Below are 21,369 nucleotides of genomic sequence, written 5' to 3'. Positions count from 1 at the left end.
GGCGGCGTCGTTGCCATGGCACCGTCGGGACAGGGAGGGAACGAGCCAGCAGCCGGCCCTGTCTCGCGTCACATGACCGTTCTCCCCCGTCGCGCTTCCGTGTCACGTGGGGCTCTTTCGCCGGCTTCCGGAAGTGCGTCACGCGCTCGGGCCTGTCTCCTGAGTCGGCCCGCTCGGAACTTCGGCTGGAAACGGAACAGACCGGAGCGGCGGGCGGGGCCGTGAGTGCGGGGCGGGCCGGGCCGGGCCGGCCGGGCCTGCGCGACGGCGGCGGGCCCGGCGGGGTGGGGAGCGGCGGCCGGGGTGGGGGCCGGAGCTGCGGCGGCGGGCAGGGCCCGGAGGCGGTGTGAGGCCGGGCCGGGCAGCGAGGCGGGGCGGGAGCAGGCGACGGATGGCCGTGCAGTGAGGGGGCCCAAGGCGAGAGGGGCGGGGGGGGCGGGCAGGAGGCGGGGGTGGTCATCGCAGCCCTGGGCGCGGCGGGCGGGCCGAGCTCGGTGGCCGCAGGCGGGAGGCGCGGGGCTGGGCCGCTGCCCGGGGGATGATGCTCTGCCTGCCTGGGCGCACTGCCCGGGCCCGCGGGCGGGCGGGCAGAAGCACCGTTCCCCGGAGCCTGCCTTCCTCCGAGTGCTTGAGGCCGGGGGGCAGCAGCACAGGAGAGGGCAGGGATGCGGCTGCTGCCCGGTCAGACTCATCTTCTCCGGAGACTTGTGAGGGCCTGTGGGAGCGGGGCCTGCCAGCTCCCCACCCAGCACGGCTCTGAGGGCTCGCTGCTGTCACGGTGCTTTGGGGACACTGTGCTTTCCACGTGGGTTGGAAGCATTGTGTGTGGCAGTGCTGGGTGTCTGCCCCGCACCTCTGCGCTTGTCCCGGCTCAGCGTGTGTGTCGGGAACACCGAGAAACCAAGCTAAGAGACGAGCTTGAGTCTTGAGATTTTTGATCCCTTGGGGGAGACAAGGTGCAGAAGGTGATGAAAGTATTTGTACACACCAGGGAACTGTTTCTGTCAGCTGAATTCAGGATGTGGAGGAGCCAGATGTCTGTGGAGGAGGAGGCTGGGAGTGGTCAGGCCCCTCCACAGTTAGGCCAGTAAACCCCTTTGGATGCTGAGCGGGGGGTTGCTGCAGGCAAGGGGCTCTCTTCCTGCCCCAAATGTGGGGGTAAAAAATTGCATCTTGTGCACCTTCTACTGTCATTCCCTGAGAATTTACACTAGCCTGATCTGGTGCTGCCATGGGAAAGGGCAGCCATTCTCCCTGGGCTCTTGCTCCTGTTTCCAAATGCTCCCTTCTCTTGGGCCAGTGAAAGTGTTTGTGCAGCCCCAGCATGAACTGGGTTGGGTAGCTGTTCTAGGGTAAGGCAAACTTAGCAGAAAGTCGTTTTGCTCTGGCTTCTTGATCCAGCACATGCTACAACCATGTGGGTGCTTGTGCCAGCACAAAGACTGGGAGAGCAGAGGGTACAGGAGGCACCTCCTCTCTCAGCAGCGTGGCCGGGCTTTCCCAGTGCAAGGAAAGGTTGCGTAAGGTTTGGTGTGAGTGCCGGGCCGATCAGGTGTTTCTCAGAGGTACACCTGGCATCTGGCCAGGGCAGCGTTTCACCACTGCTCCCTTGCCATAGCTCCCACAGCGCTGATATTCTTGTAACTACGATGCCAAAACCTCTGTGCTTCTGCACACCCGGGGCTGAACATCCCGCCTGGGTGCATGTTTCATAGTGGCAAACAGACAGAAAGTCTTGGGGGTTAGAACAGATTAATGGGAATAACATGTGCCTTGCCTGCACTCCTCTGAAACCCCACGGTGCCAGCAGTGGCCTCGGGACACCATCAGTCTGGCAACTGGAACTGAGCAGAGCCCCAGCCCCGCTCGGTTCCTGCCTGCCGTTAGAAATAACTGTCGGCAGAGCGCCCGAGTGAGCTGAGCCCTCAGCAAGGCATGAGAGCAGCAGGCTTCTCACAGAGGAGTGGCAGCAGACACACAACCCTGGCTCTGCCCACCCCTCCCTGGCCAGAGGATGATCTTTCTCGGCCCTCCAGGACCCCTTTCAGAGCTTGCTGTCGCCCTGCGCGGCAGTGACCCTGTGCCACCCCTCTGGAGATGCGGGACGGAGGCGATGGAGCCTCACCTGGCAGTGCGTGAAGCAGTTGCTGCTTCTTGTCTTGCGCTCCTTGTGGGTTTCTTACCCTAGAGGCAAAAGAAATTCAGCAAAAAACACTTTCCTGTGTTTGCTGAGCCTGGGTGAGATTTCTCAGCACCAGGAAGCATCTGTAGCCAGCCTGTTTCAGTGCTGGTGGAGACCGGAGCTGAGCAGCAGCGTGTGGCAGTGGCCAGCGTTGGAGGCCTAGCCTTGCAAACTGCAGTTGCATTCGCTGCTGCAGGGGCCCCTTCCCATTCCCTGTGCAGCCAGAAGTGCAGCTGCCTCCTGGGTAGACCCAGCACAGCTTGGGGACAGCACTGCTGTCCTCCCACACTACTTCAGATTCTCGAGGATGATGTTGGGGACCTCTCAGCATCTCAGTCTCCAGGTTGTGTCAGGTCCCTCGTGCTGCGGGTGGTGGGAGTTGCCTGTGCCAGGCAGCCAGGCTGGACTTAACACTTGAGCTTTTTGCTTGGCTTTGGTGGCTCTTGGCTACGAGGGCGGGTTGGCCTGAACAGGAGCGGTTTAGGTGCAGCGCCTGTCATGGGGCTTTGCTGGAGCTGAGGGCAGGGCAGGATCGCTTTGCTCTCTGAGGTCCCTTGCAGTTTGTGGCTGTGACTCCATGTTTGTGGCTACTTGTTGCCCTGAGTGTTTCTAGAACATAAATGCCCTGGTGATGGGGTGTGGGCAGCACAGAGCTGCTAGCATGCTCCCTCCCACCAAATGCTTTATTGGAGGTATCTTCTGCCCCCGGCCATGACCAGCAGAGCTGTGGGGTCTGTGCTTGGTACGGAGGTGAGGGCAGGACGGAGGGTTTTCCAGGGCACAGCAGGCTCAGTGGAGCTGGGCTAGACCAAGATGCTGTCAGGCTCAGCTCTGTGTCCTCAGATGGGAACCGAGCTGCGGGATGAGGTGTGAATTGATGCACCGGGAGCTGCTTCAGGCTGCTAGTGCCTGGGGTGGGCAGGATCTGTGCGGCTGGGGCAGCGAGGGGGGAACCCTTCCCAGATCTCTGCTTTCACCACCTCCACGAAGGCACCTCAAGTGAGACTTTTCAGTGGGTTGTTCCAGCTCTTTTCTGTCAAAGCTGTGAACACTCGAGGGTGAAACCAGAGAGCGAAACTGAGACCAGACCTTGGGCCAGTAGCTTCCAAACCCTGTAGGGGAGCTGGCTGTGCCTGGGAGGGCATGTCTAAGAGGGCAGGGGCAAACACCCTGCCCGCCCTGCCCTCTCTCCAGGGCATGTGGAGCAGAGGTGTCCTGTTTCCTGGTCCCGCTGACGCTGTCTGTAAACTGGCAGGGAGATGAATATGCAAGGTGCAGTCAGTGCTGGTTGAGCTCTCATCTGGTGGGCAGAGGAGGAGGAACGCTCCTCTCGCTAGGGAGCTCTGCTCTCATCTGTCACAGGAGACTGTCCCAAGCCTGCTCCTGCTTCTCCTCTTTCTTCCTTCTTAGGGTGTTGCTCGCTCCTGTTCCCGCCCACTTGTGTAGGGCACTGTTTGACTGAAATATCTGCCCCCTAAGCCATTGGAGGGTGCCCCAGGTGACCCTGCAGAATGTATTTAGCATGTCAGGGCCTCCCTATGTCCTCACCCTCAGCTCTGCCTGCGGGTGTTGTCCGTGCTGGTGGCTCCCGTGGGCTGGTGTTGCTGTAGTGGGAGCCGTGAACGTGACAGTTGCTTTCCAGGTTTTTAATGCATGCCACATACGGAAAATCCCTGGTTGTATCTTGTGAGCTTTGACAAGCCTGTGTTTTTGGCAGTAAGCGTTGGGACAGCTGGGATGAGGTTGGTATCCTCACCAAGCACTGCGTGGGGCTTCCCGTAAATGCCACAGTGAAGGTCATGTGAGGGCACTGGCACTGGGAGGGCCCTGTGCTGGGGCAGAGAGTGGATCTTGGTGCTGCTGGGCCTTCTCTACATGCTCCTTCTGCCACGCTCGCTCTCTCCTCTCTTTAGGCCACTAGTTCCTTGCCAAAGAGTTTGACCACAGAGAGTCGCCAAGATAGCTGGGCCAGGAAGAAAACGTCGCACCCCTGACCCAGACTCCATTACCGACCCCGGTGGGCCGTTTGTGTCCTCCAAACGGCTGAAAATGTCCAGCAGCACCAATGCCCCTGGTCAGAGAAGAGTGTCTCGGGGCTTGGACGATGCCGCCAACAAGAAGAAGCAGAAGGATCGAGCCAACCAGGAGAGCAAGGAAGGTGAGAGCCCCCTGGCAGCGCTGTGACCAACAGGCCCGTGGTGTCTTGGGAGCTTCACAGCCATCTGCTGCGGGATAAGCAGATTTAACTAATCGCTTCCTGCAGCTGATGGTAACCCGTGTGATGTGGGATCCTCTTCGGCACAGTGTCCTCCCCAGACCCGTAACCTTCTTCCTTTAGGTGCTGCTTAGCCCCAGCAATATGAGGAAGGTCAGGCCCGTGGATTTGTTAGCTTCAGCCTGGAGTTGTTGGTGGTGGTTGTTTCTACGCTCTGCTTTCAGCTGGGGCTGAGCTGCCCCAGTCCAGTGGCAACTGCACTGAAGCCTGCGGGTGTTTTTGCAGCTGGAGGTGTTGCTGCTTCCCCACTGGCTCGCAGGGGCCAGGTACTGCGAGGAAGGGACTGGGTGCCTGCAGCACCCACTGAGTGCAGGGCCCGTGGGTGGGGCTGGTGTTTTTGTTTCTGTGTCAGGGCAAGGTGTGGCTCAAGTGGAATAGTTGCTGTGGAGTAATTATCTCTGTAGCTGCTGCATATCCGATGACAAAACCGATGCTTCAGGTGCAGGCTCTGGTGCTGGGCAGGGAATGCCTGCGGGCAGGATGCAGGCAAGAGTTCCTGCAGCATGGGAAAGTTGCTTCATTGCTGTGCCTGCTCCGTTATGACTGTTGTAGCCTTAAAATCACAGTGTGTTTTATGGGTTAGGTACACAAGTGCTTGCTGAGGCCTGTGCAGTGCCTGATACAAAACCCCATGGTGCAGAATGTGCAGCGTTGTGCCTTTCCTCACATGGGAGGTGTGTTCAGTCTCCAGTAAGGCCTGACCTGCTGCACCCCCTGATGGTGGGGAGTTCTTGGGGTTGGTGGTGCAGCTGTGCTGCCTTCATCCTCTCTGTGCAGGGATGGTGGGGGCTGGAGCAGGCCGTAGCTCCTCCAGGCAGTGCCACTGCAGCGCTCCTCACGCTGCCCACCCCACTGGCACCTCCACACCAGTGACTGGTGGTCATCAGAGGCTTCCTACTGGTTTGCAGCTGGTCAAGGGAAGGCAGTGACAGCCTTCTGAGTTCTCCAGGGTAGGGACAGCTCCTGTGGCCACTGGTTCTTTCCTCCAGGCTGTGACTTTGAGTCCCTTGCCTGGCAGAGCTCACTGCCCTGTGGGGGTGGAGCAGGCCCGGAGATGCTTCTGGCAGTTGGAGGTAATCCTGCGGGGAGCAGGGATTAGGTGTCAGGTCAGTTTGGTTCCCCAGCCTGATCTGGAAGGAAGTTTCAGCTGCAGACATTGGCGGCCTTGGCAGGAGTGGGAATGTTAAAGTGCAGCTGGGCCGCGTGGTTCTCTCATTACAGCAGAATTGGTTTGAGCACACTCAAACAGCGAGGTCCCTCTGCCCCATCCAGGCTGGACTCCTCTGCATGGTTGGAGGCTGAGGGCCTGGTGTGCGGAGCCTGGTTGCCACAAGCTCCGCACTGAGACGTGCTTTAAAGCAGTGCAGTAATGTTGAATTGCTCTCACTGTGGTGCTGGTTAGACTGGGACATGGTGGTGTGGCCCAGAGCAACCATCCTGCGGTTCCACAGACAGGGCTGGGGGCAGGGAGAGGTGTGAGAAAGTGGAGGAGAGAAATGATCAGCATGTGCAGGATGAAAGGTCCAGGAGAGAATGAGGTGATGTGTGAAATTTTGGGCATCAGAGTGCCAGCCCATGATCTGAGGTGATGGAATGACAGACCTGCCCGTGCTCTGCTTCTCTGCCCACCAGTGTCTCGCCCTGAGCTCGAGCAGGCTGAGACCACCCAGGAGAAGGACTCAGAAGAGGGTAAGTCGAGGTGTGCACTGGCTGTCAGTGCATGGCCACAGAGTGCCGTTGCCGAGGGATTTGAAGCTCTCACCTTGTCGCTGTCCCTTCCTCTGGCGTTGAGCAGAACTAATCTGAGCGCTCCCTTGCCCCAGTGTTGATGTTAACAAGACGCAACCTTCCCAGGGCAGAGCAGGGTTCACGTGGCTGGGAAGGGCTGTCTGCAAGGAAGAGGCCCTGGGCATATGGCAGGCTGCTTCCCATCGCATGTCACAGTGCCACTGAGTGCAGTGCTGGGACATCTTGCTGCCAGCATCTATCCTTGTTTATGAGCAGGGAGCTGGGCCAGGCTGGGAAGATCCTGAGCTGAGTCAACCAATGGGCGCTGATGGCTGGTTTCTGCTTTGAGGACTAAGTATGACACCCTTGCACCACAGAATATAGAACAAATTGATTGAAATTAAGGTGATTGAATCATCTTTTTGCCTTGAAGACATCAGGGCACCACAGGGCCAGACCTGGAGCCTGGCAGGCACCTGACAGAGGTTGCACCTGCAGCGGAATGATGCTGCTGCAGCATTTTTTCCCTGGTTGCAGCGCTGTTACCAGGCTGGGCAGCCTACCCGTGTTTCAGCCGTCTTAGCAGTGCTCACCTGGCAGAGTACAGTGCTCATGGCGGTTACAGCCGGGCTGCTTGGTTTGCATATGCAAAGGGGAAGTGGCAATTTCTGGTTGTGGTCAGAATCCACTCAAATCCCCCAGAGTGATTCTGTGGCTTCCTTGTTCCCTGGGAAAGCAGCAATTGCTTTGTAGTTGGCAGGAGCCACCCCTTCTCAGCTGTCTCTGCTGCATGTGACGGGGCCGAGAGCAGCACTGCCTTTCTGATCTCTCCAGTTCCCACCGGGATTCACCTGCCGCTCTCCAACGTGCACTCATGTTTGCAGCCTGTCTGATGAGAGCAGGTTGTGAGCGTCCCGTTTAATTGGCATGATCTGTGCTCTCATGTTGACCTTGAACTGAGTGTGTCTTCAGGCTCTTTCTCGCCAGCCAAAGCAGGGGCACCACAGACTCATGCCCCAGCGAGTGGGTGACACTTCCCTCCCCCTTCCTAGAGCTGCTGCTTGACTGGAAGCAGAACGCCGACGAGATCATCGTCAAGCTGAACTTGGGCAGTGGAGCTCTGAAGGTGGAGGATGTAAACGCTTCTTTCACCGACACAGACTGCGTGGTCAAACTACCAGGTATGGGGAATGGAGCAACTGCTGCAATTGTTTCTTCAGCAAGCCTTGGCACAGCTCTGGGCTAGACGTGGGGCCTATCCAGGCAGGCATAAAACCTTTCCTTCAGAGGCAATGCCCTGCTGTCAGCTGGCACAGGTTCAGCCGGCAGGCAGGGCCAATCCGAGAGCAATGTAAAGAAAGAAGGATATAGAGCTGGGGAGGACAGGAGTGGCCTCTGCACCAAGTGAACAAGTGCCTGCTGGTGCATCTCTGTCCCTGACTCGCTGGGATGACTGAGTTGGCCCTGGGTATCCCTTGGAAAAGTGACTGTTCCCCTGAGGGCAGGGAGGCCCAGGGCCTTCCCTCTGGGCAGGGGGCCAGCCAGATGTACAAAGCAAATCCAGGGAAGCTGGCTGAAGCCCTGATGGCTCCTGGGGTGTGGTGGCAGCCTGCCTGCAGCCTCCTTGGCTCAGGATGAGTGCTCCCTTGATGCTTGGGGCAGGTGACAGGGGGCTGTGGGTTAGGTGACAGCTGCCTGGAGCGCTGCCTGAGGTGCCATCCCTCTCTGCTTGCAGACGGGCGCCAGTGGAGCTGTCAGTTCTATGAGGAGATCGAGGGCTCCTGCAGCAAGATCCAGTGCAAGAAGGGCAACTTTCTACATCTTGTGCTTCAGAAGAAGATCCCGCTCCATACCTGGTCTTCACTTCTGGTGAGGAGGATCTGCCTTTAGAGGGAGTGGGGTTGAGGGTTTCACTCCCTGCTTTTGAGCTGCCCAGGGAGCAATGTGGGGCACATCCTGCATCCACGTGCTGCATGAGGATACTGAGCCAGCTGACTGTGTCCCAGGGAGGGAGATGTCATTGTACCCTGCTCCTGCCTGCCATGTAGACTTCAGGTTCCAGAACAGAGCCCCAGCATGCTCTGGTAAAGCTGGGAGTGAGTGTGAGAGGCTGGCAGAGAGCATGGGAGATACTGCTACCTGGATACTTCCCAATGTTCTGTGCTGATTTTTACAGAAGAGAAGGAAAGACGGATCCAAAGAGCTAGCCAAAGGGGCCACATGCTGGGAGAACGGGAAGGAGAAGGCTGCTTCCTCAGAGCTGGCCCCTGAAGAGCCGAGGGCTGAAGGTGCAGAGCTGCCGCGGTCCCGGCGGGAGTCATCCAACCCCAAACGCACTCCGGGAAGAAGCGAGGCCCTGGGAGGGAAGAGCCCAGCCAGCCCAGGGACGCAGAGTGGCCCCAGTGCCAAGCGGGCAGTGTACCTCAAAGTGGCTCCCACTGAAGAGGAGCCGAATGCCAGAGTCACCGGGAGCGTGGAGCCCAGCAAAGGGCACAGTGGGAGGGCAGGCAGCCGCCGTAATGGCAGAGCCAGCCAGGTCGATGCGCCCACAGCCCTCACGGACCTTGCACCACCACTGGAGAAGGTACCTGGGGACCCAGGGGAACAGGGCGCCCCTCTTTTCCTCAGCCCACATGCAGCAGATGCTGCTCGCACAGGCACCCATCCCTGCCCATGAGATGGGTTCTGCAGGTGGTGCTGGGGCTGGTGTGGGCCTGGCTGTGATGGGGGAGAGGGGGACATAGGGACACTGCAGTCACTGGACTGGTGCTAACGGGGCCAAGCTGAGCATGGAGTATGTGGGGGACATGGGCAGCATGGTGCAGGATTCACAATGGGTGGGTTGGGGTAGCTTGAGGATGATGGTGTCTGTTTTTCACCATGTACCTCTGTCTTAAAAGGCTGTGGCTTTGGCCAAGGAAGCTGTTCCTGTGGAGATGCCACCTCTTGCGGCTACCACTGAGGTGTTCCCCCACTGTGTTGCCACCTGTGTGGAGAAGAGGGTTTTGCAGCCAGGCAGCCCCGCTGAGGCCTTGCGGGGCCGGGACTGTGCGCCTGCCCTGGGAGAGAGCTCTAAAAGTGTCCCAGTGGCCCCCCCTTCCATGGGCAGAGACGGTGAGAAGAGGGACTGGTCCAAGGATGACGTGGCTCTGGAAGCAGCGGCTGATGGTGAGTGACTGGAGCCCCAGGGGCTGGCCTGGTCGGGAAGGTCTATCTGCTCAGGACCCTTCCCAGGTCACCCTGAGGTAACGTGTCTCTCCACGGCGTTCCTCACTCAGAGCCAGAGCCTTTTGTGAGCCTGACCTTTGTCAAGAATGACTCATACGAGAAGGGCAATGACCTGGTGGTAGTGCATGTCTACGTGAAGGAGATCCACAAGGAGACATCCAAGGTGTTGTTCCGGGAACAAGACTTCACGCTGGTGTTCCAGACAAGGTACAGGCGTGCCTCAGGACAGTGCCAGGCTGCTGCAGAGCTCCTGGCTGTGGCCGGGTTACTTGTTTGTTCACTTTTTCTCACTCGCTCCCAATTTCTTTGCAGTGACACAAACTTCCTTCGCCTCCATCCTGGCTGTGGGCCCCACACAGTGTTCCGGTGGCAGGTGAAACTCAGGTGAGGCTTCTGTCGTTGTGGCCCACATTGGGGTGAGGGAGCTGAGAGTGCAGAGCTGGAGCAGGAGCCAGTCCTGGCTGGTGGATCTGTGCAGGGAATGCTCGTTCCTGCATGAGGGCCCCTCTTACACTGTGCTGCAGTCGTGCCCCAAGCCGGGGCTGCCTTGGAACTGTGTGGTGGCTTGCAGGGGAGGAAATCCCAGTGCATCCAAGTGCCTCTTTGCCCACGGTTCCCCCCCAGCCTGTTCTAGAGCTCTTGGGGACAGAGCCAGACCAGCCTGTGTGACTTTGTGTGGGATGTCCAGTAGGATGGGCATGTGGAGCCAAGCAGAACAGATCTGCCAGGAAAGGGCCCCTCTGTGCGCAGGGTGGCCAGGCTCGAGGGTTTCCACCCTGCTTTGCCAGGGAAATGTCGGGATCAGTGCCAGATGGGTCCCTGCTGCCTGGAGGCCACGGCCCTGCCTTGCAGAGGCTTCGGTGTGTCTGCTGGGGGGGTCCTGGAGCACCGGTTGACTTGCTGCGTTGTTTTTCAGGAACCTCATTGAGCCGGATCTGTGCACATACAACTTCACGGTGTCTCGCATCGACGTCTGCCTGAAGAAACGCCAGAGCCAGCGCTGGGGGGGGCTGGAGGCTCCGGCCACACGAGGTCTGCACCCTGCCTTCTTGTCCTGCCTGCCTGCCACACCCCGGGGAGGGCATGGGCCCTCCTCACCACTGGTAGTGGCCAGATGGTGCCAGATCCTTTGGTGTGGGCTTGTGGGGAAGGAGAGGGGCTGAGTGGGTGCCAGCATGGGGGTTGTGAGGCAGGATGAGCTAAGTGCCGGGGAAGGGCACCGCTGTTCCCCTTGCTCACCAGGAAGAGGGGTAGGAGGGAGCCTGTGTGTGAGCATGTGAGCTCAGCCCTGCCTTGGGCAGCGCGTGGTGCTGCTAACCACAGGCCCACCCTTCCCCCTTTTTAAGGTGCAGTGGGTGGTGCAAAGGTTGCCATGCCTACAGGCCCTACCCCTCTGGACAAGAACCCCCCGGGCAGTAACCAGCACCCCCTGTCCAGCAAGGAGGAGGCCCGAGCCAGCGACAAAGAGAAGCCACGCGTGGAAGATGGGGCTCTGGATGGTGTGGCAGCCCGGACAGCCCCAGAGCATGTGGCAGTGAAGCAAGAGCCGCACATCCCCTCAGTGAGTGGGGATATACCGGGTTTAACTTGGGTGGGGGGAAAAGGGGACCTTTTTGTTCCTCTCATGGGACCCTGCCTACTCGGTGTTGCTTTGGGGACTGGCAAACTGTACCTGGAGGATGTGGTGGTGCTTCTTAGTCATAGCTGTCAGGACTGGGGAAAGTGGTTGGCCTTTCTGTCCCAGTCTTGGTGGGAGATGGTGTGGTGGCTCCAGCCCAGCCACATCTGAGTGGTGCCTGGTGTTTCCAGAGAGCATCCCCCCAAGTGCAGCACCTTCTCACCCACCTCTGTTTTGGCAGCCCAAACCAACATGCATGGTGCCACCAATGACACACAGCCCAGTGAGCACTGAGAGCGTGGAGGATGATGAGGATGAGGACGAGAAGAAGAAGGTGTGCTTGCCTGGCTTCACGGGGCTGGTGAACTTGGGCAATACCTGCTTCATGAACAGCGTCATCCAGTCCCTCTCCAACACCCGGGAGCTGCGGGACTACTTCCATGGTGAGCCCGCGGCTGGGAGCCCGGCAGAGTCATGCCGCTGGGATGATGCAGCTAGCAGCCACCCTCACTCTCCCACATCTCTTTACAGATCGGTCCTTTGAGTCGGAAATCAACTACAACAACCCACTGGGGACGGGGGGACGCCTGGCCATTGGCTTTGCCATGCTGCTACGGGCGCTGTGGAAAGGCACACACCATGCCTTCCAGCCCTCTAAACTGAAGGTAGGGCCACCAGCGCTGCATGGGAGCTGCTGTGGGTCCCCAGCACCTCTCTCTGGGCACCTGGCTACCCTGCCAATGCCTTTGAGAGCTGGGTGGGTGCAGCCATGCTTTGTGTGTGGGGCCGGTGGTGCTGCTCAGGGGGCTGCTGGCCAGCCCTGACTACTCTGCCCACTCCCCAGGCAATTGTGGCCAGCAAGGCCAGCCAGTTCACTGGCTATGCCCAGCACGACGCACAGGAGTTCATGGCCTTCCTGCTCGATGGCCTGCATGAGGACCTCAACCGCATCCAGAACAAGCCCTACACAGAGACTGTTGACTCGGATGGGAGGCCCGATGAGGTGAGGATGTCCCTCTCCGAAGCTGCTGGGAGAGCAGCCCTGGTCCTGAGTGGTTCAGTGTCACACTGAGCCCTTTCTCACTGCAGGTGGTAGCTGAGGAGGCCTGGCAGCGACACAAGATGAGGAACGACTCTTTCATTGTGGACCTCTTCCAGGGCCAGTACAAATCCAAGCTGGTGTGCCCAGTATGTTCCAAGGTAGCGCAGCCCTGAAGGCTCTGTCCCTGTCCTGGCTTATGCCACAGCAGGTTCCTGACCCTCAGAGAGCACTGGTCACTTGGGGCTGCTGCCCCGATGATCTCAGCCACAAGCACTTCCCACAGCTGAGTGTACTCTCCCATCTGCAGGTGTCCATCACCTTCGACCCCTTCCTGTACCTTCCCGTGCCCCTCCCGCAGAAGCAGAAGGTGCTGACTGTCTATTACTTTGCAAAGGAGCCGCACAAGAAACCCATCAAGGTAAAGGACACCTTCTACTCTGGGAAGATATCTGGAGAGAACTCCTGGAGGAACTCCTCAGGCAGCTGGTCATGTGCCTACAGCCTAAGCCTTGTGATAAGTATGGGCCCACATGCCTTAGTGTGCTGTGACTGATGTGGCACTTTCTCGGTGGCAGTTCCTCGTGAGTATCAGCAAGGAGAACTCCAGTGCCATGGAGGTACTCGACTCGGTGGCCCACAGCGTGCGTGTGAAACCAGAGAACCTGCGTCTGGCAGAGGTGAGAACGCTCAAGCTGGGGAGCAAGCCGTGGGCTGCTCTTCTGGGTACCCCAGTTCCCACAGCTGTACAGGGAACGTGGCCACTGACCGTCGCTTGCCCATGTCCAACATGTCCATGGGTTGGATTTTGTCTGTGGGTGGCTGTGTCCTGCACGGCCTCCTGCCGTGTAGGTCCCTGCTCAGAGTGCCTGGGCCACTGCAGCAGGGCAAGGGATGTCCATCCTGCCCTGGTGGGATGGTGAGCTAAGCCCAGCATCTCTGTGGTCCTGCTGTTCCCACAGCTCCCTGTGGGGCTGAGATCTGGGGCTCTCTCAGGAGAGGAAGCGTGGGGCAGCCTTCACACGGCCCTGCTCCGCTGCTTTCCTGGCAGGTGATCAAGAACCACTTCCACCGCATGTTCCTGCCGTCCAGCTCACTGGACACGGTTTCCCCCACGGACCTGCTGCTCTGCTTTGAGGTGCTGTCCCCAGAGCTGGCCAAGGAGCGGGTGGTGGAGCTGCAGGTCCAACAGGTAAGGGGCAATACTGGGACTGCTGGGAAATATGTGGGAAGGCTGACCCTACAAGTGGAGCTGAGCAGGACGGGGAGAGCTGCACATACGGGTGATGAGCTGCAGGCAGCATGAGTGCCCACTGAGGCTGCCTGTCCCACTGGGGTACCCTTCCCTGCCTGATGGATCTTTTCTTCTGCAGCGTCCACAGGTGCCCAGTGGCCCTGTCGCCAAGTGTGCAGCCTGCCAGAAGAAGCAGCTGCCAGAGGATGAGAAGCTCAGGCGCTGCACGAGGTGCTATCGAGTTGGTTACTGCAACGTGTGAGTTGGCTTGGTGCCTAGCAAGAGAGGGAGGGTCTCCTGCCTTCATGGGCATGGGGAGAGCTCAGCCCACTGGGAAGAGATGGGATGGGCCTGGGCCTTGGTGGGGAGTCAGTCCAGCTTGCGGTGGTCCCCTTGTCCCCAACGCACCCCTCTGACCCTGCCATACTCATATCCGGGGTGGTGATGGATGCTGGGTTCAGCAGGGGCTGTATGTGTTACAGGGCATGTCAGAAAACACACTGGCCAGACCACAAGGCTTTGTGCCGCCCAGAGAACATCGGTTTCCCCTTCCTCATCAGCGTGCCGGAGTCCCGCCTCACCTACGCGCGCCTGGCCCAGCTGCTGGAGGGCTATGCAAGGTGAGGGTCCAGGGAAGGAGGGTGCATCTGCCCCCGAGCTGAGCTCAGCCCTGTGCCTCTCCAGCTCTGATTGCCACCTCCTTGCCCAGGTACTCGGTCAGCGTGTTCCAGCCTCCGTTCCAGCTGGGTCGGATGTCACCAGAGCAGGGGCTGCAGCCTCTGCTCCCGGACAAGCTGGAGCCCATGGCCAAGAGCAGCTGTGCAGCAGCCACCTCTGTCCCTGAGCTGGGGGATGGGGACAGGGCTTCCAGCCTCCTGCAGGAACCCCCACTCTCGCCAGCTGTGCCTGAGCTGCACCCCGAGCTGGGGGACGCCGGCACTGTCCGGAGCAAGGTCCTGACAGCCAGGAGTTCCCTGCTGAGCTTGGATTCAGGCTTCTCTGAGCACATGGAGTCGCAGGGCGACAGCTGTTGTGAGAAGGAGCCGTCCTATGAGAGAGCCCTCAAGCCAGAAGGTAAGAGGTTCTGCAGTGCTGACCGCGTCGGTGCCAGGAGCCCAGGCAGCTCTCCTTCCTTGGGGTCACCTCCCACCACAGCATTTGTTCTCTCCTTGGGAGCAAAGACCCTTGAATGCACATGAGGCCCTGGGAGCTGTGTTTTGGCAATGCTGCCCCACCTGAAATGCCTGCCTGCCCACGCTCTGCCCTGCCCTGGCAGGGCCCGTGGGGCAGAGCACAGACCTGACTAGGAAAGAGTTTGGAGTGTTGCGGTGTTGTGGGAGAGGCTGGGAAGGCAGGGGCTGGCAGAAGCCTCCGAATCCTGTGGGTGGGCAGAGCCTGGTGTGGGCTGAGTCCCTCGGGGCTGTGAGCGCAGCGTTTCCTTCTCTCTGACTCAGCTGCACGGGAGCAGCTTCTTGCGCTCGGCTGCCTGGCTGTCACGTTTCCAGACACTCGTCTCAGGATGGCAGCAATGTGCAGCGAAGGGGCAAGGCAGGCAGAGGAGCGCAGCTTGCCAGGGGCAGACGCCTGCTAAAAATAGTCAAGGACATGGGACACGTGGTTGTGTCCCTGCAAGGCCGTAGCATGTGAGGTGGGGGTGGGGGCACTGTAAATTCTTGGCCCCTACGCAGGGCAGACAGGCAGTGCCACCACAAATCTGTCCCTACTTGTCCACAGCTGCCATCCCTGGGTACCAGCACACTCCAGACTCGCTGAGTGCTCGCGCAACGCAGTTCTACATCAACAAGATTGATGCTGCCAACCGAGAGCACAAGCTGGAAGATAAAGGTGAGCCCAGAGCCCTGGAAGGTGCCACCTTCATCCTTGGTGTCCTCTGGCAGGGTAGTGGATCTGCCAGGCCAGGGTGCCAGAGGTTGCCTGGCACAAGGTGAACCCAGATGTGATGGTGGCCCCAGTCTGGACAGTGATAGCTGCATCTGGCACAGGATAGGACAGGGCTCTGCTGCACAGAACTGCTGCCTGGAAGCTCTTCTCAAGCGTGACATTCCTGCTCTCCTCAGCAAATAAACCCATTCCCTCCAACCTCCCACATCACGTCTGTGATCTCTGGGTCACCTTTTCTCTGAATGAGATGCTGGCATCCAGTGCTGGTTCTGCAGGCGTTGCTGAGAGGGGCTGTGCAAGCCTAGACCCCTGCTACCCTGGGATGATTAATCTGGTCATGGGCTCTTGTCCCTTTCTGGCAGCACTGCGGGATCGCCAAATCAAGCCAGGGTGGGCAAGACTGCTCCTAGCCCCAGCCTAGTGGGGCAGATGTGTGAGGTGTGTGCCCCTTCACAGGTGACACCCCCCTGGAGCTAACAGACGACTGCTCCCTCGCCCTGGTGTGGAAGAACAACGAGCGCCTCAAGGAGTTTGTGTTGGTGGAGTCCAAGGAGCTGGAGTGTGTGGAGGACCCAGGCTCAGCCAGCGAAGCAGCCCGAGCTGGTCACTTCACCCTGGAGCAGTGCCTCAACCTCTTCACCAAGCCTGAAGTCCTGGCCCCAGAGGAAGCGTGGTGAGGAAGGCAGCAGGGTGGGTTCCAGCCCGTGGGCACAGGCAGCAGCGGGAGTTTCCCAGGAGCTGCCTGGGCCTGTATGCTGTTTCTTCTGGCAGCCAGGAGTTTTGGGCTGGCCTTGCCTGTGCACTGGGGAGGGAGGCCCTAAGCCAGCAGGGAGCAATACCAGAATCTCTTGCGTCCCCTCTGCCAGCCCCGCGTGTGGGGCTACACCTTGGGGCTGGGCTGTGAGACTTGAGGCTGTCTCCATGCTGGTAACGAGCACACTCTGTCCCCAGGTACTGCCCCAAGTGCAAGCAGCACCGCGAGGCCTCCAAGCAGCTGATGCTGTGGCGGCTGCCCAACGTCCTCATCATCCAGCTCAAGCGCTTCTCCTTCCGCAGCTTTATTTGGAGGGACAAGATCAACGACATGGTGGACTTCCCTGTCCGGTGAGAGCCTGGGGAACAAAGTGCCTGTGCTGCCCTGCAGCCTGGCCTCTCCCTGCCTGATGCCAACTGACTGTCCCTGTGTCACTCCTCAGGAGCCTGGATCTGAGCAAGTTCTGCATCGGGCGGAAGGGTGAGCAGCAGCTGCCCATGTACGACCTGTATGCTGTGATCAACCACTACGGAGGCATGATTGGGGGGCACTACACGGCGTACGCCCGCCTGCCCAATGACAAGAACAGCCAGCGCAGCGACGTGGGTGAGGACCTGCCAGCCTCGCTGCCCCTCGCCCCAGCTCCTGCAGCCGTGGCCCCTCTGCTTGCTTAACCCTTGTCTCCTCTCAGGCTGGCGGCTCTTCGACGATAGCACAGTCACCACCGTGGACGAGAGCCAGGTGGTAACCAGATACGCTTACGTCCTCTTCTACCGCCGGAGGAACTCTCCTGTGGAGAGACCCCTGCCAGGGCACCCCCCAGACCACCGAGCTGAGCGCACCCCCTCTACCGACGCTGCTGCCAGCCAGGTGAGAGCTCGTGTCTCTTCCAGCGCTTTCGGAGCCACAGAGCCTCGAAATGTGCCCGTGTGCCCATGCGCAGGGCCCGCCTCTGCCAGCACCCGTGGAGCCTGGCGCAGCTGTGTTGTGGTGCTGGCCCCTCGTTGGCACTGAAGAGCTTGCGCTGGCCGGGTGTTGGGGCATATCTTGCCCTGTTCTCACTGTGAGTGTGGCGTGCTCCCTGCCCTGAGGGACCACAGGAGACCTGTCTCCAGCTACTGGCATGGGGAGGGCACCAGAGGAGCCCAGCCTCACGAGGGTCTGCACCGGGGGCAGGCTGGGAGCGGTGCAAGAGGAGCTGGCAGTGCTGGGAGCGGTGAGGATCTGCTCTCCACAGCCGCTCTCCAGGCAGGGTGGGGGATGCTTTCTGCTGGGGCCCAGCTCAGGGCCAAGCTAGGTGCAAAAAAGGCAAATGCCAGCGCTGAGCGAGAGGCCTGGCAGCCTCCACAGGGTGCTGAAACCTGCCAGAGTGAGCTCTGCTGCCGGGTCACCCGGGAGGGAGGGGTGGGCTAGCCAGCAGGGTGCTTTTGGCTCACACCCACAGGGGACTGTTGGGCTGATCTTTGTGTGAACATCAGAAAAGATGACCCAGGTTGGAGCATGGCGCAGCTCCCACCTTGCCGGGCCGCCCTGCGTCGCTGTGCTGCAGCCCTTTCCTCCATGCTGGGCTCTCCCATGTTCCTGCGAGCTCTGAGGTTGATGCCCATCCTGTTGCTGGCACGGTATGTGCCCTGGGGGGCCCTTCTACCCTGGTCTCCCAGCCCCTCTGGCTTGTGCTGCCCTTGGTCTGGCACTGGTTAGGAGTATCCCAGCTCTGCCCTTGCAGCTGGGGACAGGAGTCACTTGTCTCTGGGGACAGGGACCGTCCGGCACCGTGGTGTCCCCGTGCCCAGGCTGATCCTGTCCTGGGGGCTGCACGTGTCCTGAAGCAGCCCCACTTGCTGTGGGTGGCCTGGGCCACAAGAAAAGCTGCGCTGCTCATCCTGCACCAGCCGTGGGAGCCTTCAGGGGCTCATGCAGCGCTGAGGCTCCTTGTCCCCACACAGCACGGGGTCCATCAGGTCCCCCTGTGGCACAGGGACTCATGGGGCCCCTGCCAGCACCAGATCCCCCGCAGCAATTGGGCTTGTTGGATCCCACAATGGGGTGTGTTGGATCCCCCTGGGGCTCAGCGGGTCCCCAAGCACCTGGGACCACCCTCACCCCACCTCAGGCACTGGGTGACCTCCAGAGAGCTGCGCCCTGCTTGGCTGCCCTGTGTGATCCCCGACATAGCAAAGGGCCGGGCTGTGATTGGCTGCCTGCGCATAATCCTCCTGGAAGCTGGGCTACAATTGGTTGTGGAGCATCCCCACCCACTGAAGCAGACCTGTGACTGGCTGTGTTGTGACTACGCCTCCTGCTCCTGCTGCCCCAGGATTTGCTGTCGTCTGAAAGATCCTGTTGGGATCACAAAAACTCAGCTGTGATTGGCTGCTGCCTGCCTGCTCCCCGCCTGGACCCACCAATGCCACAGCATCGGGATCCAGCTGCCCGCTCCCCTGCCCACAGCCCCATGAAGACCCTGCCTGGCAGCTGTCCACACCGAGCCGCCCGCCGGAGCCCCTGAAGAGCGGCGGGGGCGGGTGCGACCGCGACGGTGCTGCATGGGGAGGCGGGCTGGCTGGGCACGGGGCGAGGGGTGTTGCCCATTGTGTTCTCCGAGTGCTGACGCAGGTTTCCACATCGCAGGCTTCTCTGATCTGGCAGGAACTGGAGGCTGAAGAACAAGAACTGGAGCTTGAAGCACCCCAAAGGCCTGCAAGAAACTCCTGGAGGCCCCGTGGCCAGAAGCGGAATCCAGACACCCCTCAGCACCCAGATGAAGGCTGCATCAGATATTTCGTCCTGGCCACCACGGCCGCAATTGTGGCTCTCTTCCTGAATGTCTTCTACCCGCTCATTTACCAGACCCGCTGGAGATAGGCACAGGCAAGCGGCCAGCTGCGGGAGCAGGGCTCTCAGGACGCGTGCCATCGTGGGACACTACGCAACGAAGACATTGGGCAGCAGGACAGAAACCACTGGGAAGGACTCACTGAGGGACGCGTGGGGCTGTCGGCTCCTGCCTGTCTGCTCTGGCATCTCCCGTGCCAGCTGGCAGAGCTGCCCAGCCAGCCCGCTGCTTTGCCAAGACACAGCCCAGAACCAGGAGCCCCTCAGCCCTCCCTTGCCTTTGCTGCCCAGCAGGAGCAGGGCAGATCTCATGGGTACCTGCTGCTCAGGAAGAGACAGACGCTGCTGCAGCATGGCTGGGGCCTGGCGCCCCTGGGAACATTGACTGCTTCTGCTCGGCTCCCAAAAAAGAAGCGTAGACCTGCTGGGAGGCTGCAGCAAGGGCAGGATGCCCTGACACGGGTCCTGGCTGTCTCTTTCAGCTGTGCTGCCGCGGGAGCATTGTGCTCCCCGCAGCTGGCAGGACCTGTGGCTCCTGAGCCAGGCCAGCCCCGTCCCTCCTACTGAGCCTCCTGGTGCCAGTGGCCCAGGCACTGGGAGCCATGTGTGCTGCACCCCTATGCTGGGGCCCAGAGGGGTTTGTCACCGAGGGCTCAGGAGCTTCCCTGCTCAGCCCTACCATAGCGCCTTTCTGCAGGGCAGCTGCTGGGGAGCCTGGTGACCCGGGCTGGGGTGTTCATGGTGAGCACCTGCCTCCGTGGGCTGCCAGCTCCCCTCGGCAGCGCTGTGGAGCACGTGGGCTGTCCCCACTTCTCGGGAGCTGGTTCTCTGCTGGGGGAGCATGGCGCAGCACCTCATTTGCAAGGGGACTGGCTGCCCTTGCTGCGGGGTCTGGAAGTGCAGGTAGGACCTTGCTGTGTTAATAAAGCCAGGTTTTTCAAAGAGACACAGCATCCCTGTCCTGTGTGATGGGACCCCTGTGCAGGGGCAAGGACTCTGCGTCGGACCCCTCTCCAGCATGTGGGCAGGTGTCAGTGAGGTAGCTGCCTGCGGAGTCCCTGGCTCAGCCAGCACGGGGATCGTGCCCCAGGCTCTGCAGTGGGCTCAGGGCAGAGCTCTGCCTGCCGCTGCCGTGGAGCACAGCCTGGGCTCCTGCTCCCTCACCGTGGGGTGGCAGCCACGGTGGGACAGGTGTAGGGTGCGGGGAGCCCAGCGGTGCCGGGGCACAGGCTGCAGCTCCAGCGGTGTGTGACATTGAGACGTGTTGCCCTTGGCTGAGTGTGGCTCAGACTGCTCTGGCGTGTTTGGGTGCGAGAGGTGACTTCAGAGCCCTGTGACTTCCTTTTCCGTCTCCGTCGCTGTCCCTCTGGCGGTGCCCTTGGCTGGCTCGGGAAGGATGCTTGGCAGGGAACGGGGTTGCACGGGCTTCTGGCTTGGCCTTGAGTTGCACAGCAGGGAGCCCAGGGCTCCCCCTGCCTCAGTCCCACGCCCCTCTTGCATGTGTGCTGCGGTATCTTCCCCGCCAAGTGGGTCCCAGCTGGGGAGCCTGGCGGGGCCGTGCTGCGGTCATGAGATGCCCGTCCTGGAACAGTCGCCTCATTGTCTACAGCTCCGGGGCTCGGCGGCTTCCCCCACTCGCCCACAGCGCTGGCCTCGTGGGGCTGAGTCAGTGCCCGGCGCCGGTGGGGTGACCTCTGCTCCCGCTGGTGCTGGCGCCCCAGGGTTGGGGCGCACAAGCCCCTGCCTGCACCTGCCTGCCCGCCCTCCCCGGAGGTGGGTGGCCGGCAGCAAGGCCCGGGCTAAGCGCTCTCAGGTCTGGAAATCCCCTCTGGTGCTTTGCCGTTCCTCAGCAGGCACTGGCAGCCTGCCCCATGCCTCGCCGCTGCTCCCCGGGCTGGCTGGGTGCCCGTGCCAGGGCGCTGCCAACCCAACCCTGGCCACGGCAGTCCCGGGGCTGTGAGTGCCAGGCCAGGGAGAGACGGCAGTGCTGGGGACAGGCTGAGCGTGCTGCAGCCATGGTCTCCTCTGTGCCAGGGGCCCTGGGCACACTGCTTTCCCCATGCCCTGCTACTTGGGACTGCTGCATGGGCTTCCCCCAGCCTCCCAGGGGCGAGGAGGGAGAAAAGGGGTGGGCAGCGTGCTGGTCTCCCTCTCACACCCACCTTCTGCTTGCAGGGACTGCCCCCCATGCCGTTCGGATCCAGCCTGGCCACTGAAGGAGCCCCGGCACTGGCCGCAGAAGGCCTCCCCGAGCGCTTTGCCAGCCCCGCCGAGCGCCCGGCCCCCTCCTACAGCAGCATGGAAGAAGTCGACTAGGGCATTGCGGAGTGCCTGCCCGGGGGGGTGCGGGCTGGGGAGTGGGGGGACGGGAGAGTTGGGGTTTGTCCTGCACTCATTAAACTTCCTGAACTCCACTTGCCTCAGCTGCTTGCTGTCCCCTGTCGTGCCTGCTGAGCCACCCCAGGGCACTGTGTCCCCCAGCACCCTGCTGTCCCCGGTGCCCTTGTGCCCTCTGTCCCCTGGTGTGCTGGGGCACTCTACAGGTCTATGTCCCCAAGTGAAGTCCACTGTCCC

The 21,369-nt window shown here is 60.8% G+C and overlaps 1 protein-coding gene across 15 annotated transcripts; it reads left to right on the top strand.

Moving 5' to 3' along the window:
• The first annotated feature begins 25 nt into the window (after positions 1–25).
• Positions 26–21,209, top strand: USP19 (ubiquitin specific peptidase 19). 15 transcript variants are annotated; one of them, XM_065074647.1, is made up of 27 exons: positions 64–221; positions 4,096–4,340; positions 6,090–6,146; positions 7,238–7,366; positions 7,921–8,054; positions 8,362–8,769; positions 9,086–9,353; positions 9,464–9,620; positions 9,726–9,797; positions 10,330–10,445; positions 10,796–10,974; positions 11,273–11,474; positions 11,563–11,696; positions 11,876–12,034; positions 12,121–12,231; positions 12,381–12,491; positions 12,649–12,750; positions 13,122–13,262; positions 13,444–13,562; positions 13,787–13,924; positions 14,014–14,378; positions 15,039–15,149; positions 15,663–15,879; positions 16,158–16,310; positions 16,403–16,566; positions 16,652–16,830; positions 20,971–21,209. In XM_065074647.1, the coding sequence occupies exons 2-27, from the start codon at positions 4,232–4,234 to the stop codon at positions 21,109–21,111; spliced, it is 4,176 nt and encodes a 1,391-aa protein (XP_064930719.1). In that variant the 5' UTR covers positions 64–221; positions 4,096–4,231; the 3' UTR covers positions 21,112–21,209. The 15 variants fall into 15 exon arrangements, with proteins under 15 accessions (XP_064930720.1, XP_064930719.1, XP_064930718.1 ...); XM_065074646.1 differs by having other exon boundaries at positions 10,766–10,974; XM_065074644.1 differs by having other exon boundaries at positions 10,760–10,974.
• Positions 21,210–21,369: the final 160 nt, after the last annotated feature.

The sequence above is a fragment of the Columba livia genome, chromosome 10 (assembly GCF_036013475.1).
Source record: "Columba livia isolate bColLiv1 breed racing homer chromosome 10, bColLiv1.pat.W.v2, whole genome shotgun sequence".
NCBI classification, from domain to species: Eukaryota; Metazoa; Chordata; class Aves; order Columbiformes; family Columbidae; genus Columba; species Columba livia.
Note: the sequence above shows the minus strand (reverse complement) of the source record. Positions and strands in the feature narration are given on the sequence as shown.